Here is a 4,122-nt window from a genome sequence, read left to right on the forward strand (position 1 = left end):
TTGTAACACTTTGTAGATGGTATATTACTGTATATTATTATTATTATTATTATTATTTTAAGGTTTTTTTTTAAATTGCAGTCTTTTTATGAAATAAAGATCCAGCTTTTATCAAGAAACACTTGTACTGCGCACATTGGCAAATTTAACCTCCCCCTGATATTATTCACATTTACATGAGTCCAAAATGGAAAATAATTAGTGTGTATAAAACTATGATAAAAGTCCCTGGGTAGCTTTAACTCATATTAGGCTTTTAATCACGATCACTTATTGTAGTTGGTGTAAAAACTCTTTATTGTATATTTCCAGCCACTTGTTTTGGAGATGAAACATTCACTGTCTAATAGCGACTTACACAGGGACACGCTGCACTGTGCTGTATGCAGAACTCTGTAAGCAACTGTATGAACCCCACATTAAACAGTTTTCACTTTAGCTTAACCAACATGTGTGGGCTAAAAAAAAAAAAAAAAAAAAAAAAAAGAGTCAATGGTTGGTCTCATTCCAGACAAATCCGCTACCACAACTAAGCACATTTCACTTATCCTGCGGTCGTTAACAGTGTTGTATATCTAAATGGACACGCCATGGTGTGAACTGTAGCCAGTAAACTCTCAACAGATTAAACTAAGTTAGAGTTTGGTCTGGGCATTCAGTTCGTCAACATGAATTAAAGTTAGGTTGAGGTTAAAAATTAACCAAAATTAACCACGATGATCCTGTGGTTACACAGTTAACTTTAATCTTTACTCCGGTGAACAATAGCACTAGTCTTTTGAAGGAATAGCTCAGTATACATAATGCCTTAGATATAGTGTTACGTTTGTCTGCTTCTGACATTTAGGCTGACCAGATAATTTCCAGATATAGTCTGCGAGAAAGATGTGAAAATAAATGGTGTGAAAACACTACTGAACTCCTAATATAGATCTTTGTGTCTCTGTGTGACTATGTGTGTGTGCCATGTGATATACAAGTACTTTAAAATACCTTTTAATGTTATAACAGCTTATATACAAAATTGAAACAGTTTATGGGGATTTGGTTTTGTGGGCCAAAAAAGTGAAAGTAGTGCCAGCTAAGTGCACAAGTTCACATAACAATCACATTACAATGTGCAGCATTATAGACATGCTATAGCTGACACAAAGGAAAATGCAGTGAGGGTTTTTTTTTTTTAAACCAACATGCACACCACATGTATTCACCAAGTGACATTGCAAAGACATCTGCATGTCAAAGTACTGAGACCTTCCAGGAAGTAGTCAGACATAAACTCAGATGCTTGAGAGAGGAGCAGTTCAAAAGCGCATGGGATGTCACGGACGTCAGGCCTCTGCAGCTGTCACCGCTCCGCTCTATCATGATCAACACTTACCAGACCAGCCTGGCTCCACCACCGGTGCCTCCACGCAGCAGGTCCCAGCCGGTCCTCATCCCAGCTTCACTTCCATCGCAGGGCCACAACAAGGTTCTCGTCCGGTTCTTGGTTGGCGTAGTGGCGCTGCATTTATTTCTTTCAGTTGCAGGATTCTTCTACCTGTACTACCATGAACATATGGTAAATGATTTTTTTTCTCATTCACTTTGGACCCATTGTATAAAACTGACAGCTTAAACAAAACCAAAATTAACAGTTAAACTCAAAATTCTGTTTTCTTCTTATTACATTTTAACATGACTATATACTAAAATAATTCAGCTTTATTTTAAAACAGGGAAGTTAAGTATGCAGAATTGGTTAGATCTTTTGGTTCACACGTTTTTTTTTTTTTGCTGTGTGTAGTTTTACCTGGCTAATTTGACTGCATTTAAAAGATAGGAAATGCTGGCGAGGTGTGCTTATGAAAACCTCCCTTCAGTAAGTTCTTTTACCCATTTCTGATGTTCTACTTTTTTCTTCCCTACAGGAAAAACATTTCTCAGCAGAAGATAGAGGTATATTCAGTTCAATCAATACATTTTATATATTAAATAGAAAATAAAAAGATGTAATGGCATTAATTTCTTTAAAAATTTGTTCTCTCTTTTTCTAAGATGGATTGCCCTCATCTCAAAAGCAGGAAATGGACAAACAGGACACCTTCTATAAAGCCTTAGCACGCATGGCAGTTAAGCGAGCTGAAGGAAAGAAAACACGTAAGAATATTACCCATTTTTTTCTTTTAAATAAAAAAATGCAGTGACAAGTTATCAAAAATCTATTAATGAGTGTTTAATTAAACTTCTTTGTCTCTCCAGCGGGTTGTCTTCAGTGGGACACGATGCACTCTGTTCTTAGAGGCATCAACTATTATGAACAGATTTGGCTGACTATTCCAGAGACTGGTTTTTACTACGTCTACTCCAGAGTGACCTTCTCCAAGGGCGATTCTACGATCCCACTAGCCAGCAAGGTCAAGCTGAGGAAGAACGAGGCAGATAAAAGTGAGGATGTAATGAAGGCCTACTGCTACCTGGAGAGCACAAAGAATCCTCACATGTGCACAGCCGCTCAGGGAGATCTGATCCTACTGGAGAAAGGAAACCAACTGAGTCTCTGGGTACAAGACCTCTCACTGGTGGACTATGAAGAAGGCGCAACAAGCTTTGGGATATACAAACTATAAGACTCATGCATGGACACATGAATAGAAAAAAGCTGAAGAATGGGATCTCGTGGATTTATCTACAAAAACACTTTTGAATTGGCTGGCTCAAACATCTTCGTGGATTAGTTTGGATTTGAGAGACATAATTTATTACACCAGATATTTTTTTTAGTTATTTTTGTTTTTGTATTGATTAGTAAAATGTTGTATTTATTGATGTAAATAGATTGTGAAATGAAACTAATATTTAATCTGAAACATTTATACTCTTCTCAGTTTTTCTTGCATCAACCTCACATCAGGAACGAGTTACATTTAAAGGACACGCACACATTACACTGAAACATCCAGACTAATGAACCACAGGCTTAGTGGTTTAAAGATGAAGGTGCCGAGGTTCTACGTGTATGAGCTACATTATCCCACCATGAGGTATATTTTCAAAACATTTTAAGTGGTCATAAGGAAACACCTTCGGGAATAAGTCCTAAAAACTGAATTTCCTTAATGTAATGATGGTTACTTTAACAGGTGTAAAAACACCAAGATTCATCACCAGTAAAACCCCTGATGCTTATCATGTTCTAGGTTAGTGTGCACCACTATGGTTTTCAATTTCTAGGACACAAACAAACCACAAAGAGAAGCTGCAGTTTCTCACATCGCCAAATGGGACCACTTAAGGTACAGGCTACCCACCAATTTCAGTGGTAAGAGAGGAAGCAAAGGACCGGTGGTTTAAGCAGAATTTCCAGTCTGCTGCACATTTATCATTTAAATTACTCCCCATGCAGCCAGTAGTTATTTTGATAAATGGGGCATGAACCTTCAGACTCTCAAAACATGCGGTGTACAATTCAAAAATCCAAAGTTCCCCACTTCAGTTTGAAATACAGTAATTCTTAAGGAAAACCATTAAATATAAAATACAGTTCAGACCATCCAAAGACCATTTAGATTTTAGAGTTCAAGCCTGAAGACTATTGCTCTCCAGTTCCGGGTGATTTTACTCTAACCTGTCTGGTGACTACGGTTTTTCTTTTTGTTTGTTTGTTTGGTTTTTTCAACTGTAACCTGTCTAGTGTAAGTTCTTTTTTTAATACTGTAAATGATGAGTAATATAAAATTCTACCAAACACCCTCAACACCTTAGACATAACAAAACCTACCACATTGTCACTGTCACAGTGGAGTACAAGAGCATGGAAAGTGTGAATCTCTATGGAGGTGTACAAAGTTGCAGAGGAGGTACATTCTTAGAGAATGTCATCTATTCTAGTCACTCATTCCATCCTGTTTCTCACTACCGCATCTGAGCAACATGCACACTCCTGAACCACACACATGATGAACACAGCATGGAAAAGCCTCTCTCTGTGGATTTCCAGTGTGAATGAAGGAACGCTGTTCGTGCCGTTAGTAGAAATCTTAAGGAGTTTTCCGTTACTCACTTGGATAAATCAATACCAAATGCTGAGCTCCACGTATTATATTAAAGTTTTAATAAAAGAATGATCATACCAAACAT

The 4,122-nt window shown here is 37.4% G+C and overlaps 1 protein-coding gene across 1 annotated transcript; it reads left to right on the plus strand.

The window, feature by feature from the left end:
• The first annotated feature begins 1,272 nt into the window (after nucleotides 1-1,272).
• Nucleotides 1,273-2,768, plus strand: cd40lg (CD40 ligand). Its single transcript, XM_005913213.2, has 4 exons — nucleotides 1,273-1,564; nucleotides 1,914-1,941; nucleotides 2,041-2,142; nucleotides 2,245-2,768. Exons 1-4 carry the CDS (start codon nucleotides 1,367-1,369, stop codon nucleotides 2,610-2,612), a joined length of 696 nt encoding a protein of 231 aa, XP_005913275.1. The 5' UTR covers nucleotides 1,273-1,366; the 3' UTR covers nucleotides 2,613-2,768.
• Nucleotides 2,769-4,122: the final 1,354 nt, after the last annotated feature.

This window comes from Haplochromis burtoni, unplaced genomic scaffold (assembly GCF_018398535.1).
Source record: "Haplochromis burtoni strain Fernald_Lab_line unplaced genomic scaffold, NCSU_Asbu1 Contig_4, whole genome shotgun sequence".
Taxonomy (NCBI): Eukaryota; Metazoa; Chordata; class Actinopteri; order Cichliformes; family Cichlidae; genus Haplochromis; species Haplochromis burtoni.

What these genes read in the sequence shown, in the direction of transcription:
- cd40lg (XM_005913213.2), top strand. Translation starts at nt 1,367, where the DNA reads ATGATCAACACTTACCAGACCAGCCTGGCTCCACCACCGGTGCCTCCA. An exon ending in TGTACTACCATGAACATATG is followed by an intron (nt 1,565 to 1,913) that starts GTAAATGATTTT and finishes TCTTCCCTACAG; the next exon opens with GAAAAACATTTCTCAGCAGA. An exon ending in AGCTGAAGGAAAGAAAACAC is followed by an intron (nt 2,143 to 2,244) that starts GTAAGAATATTA and finishes TTGTCTCTCCAG; the next exon opens with CGGGTTGTCTTCAGTGGGAC.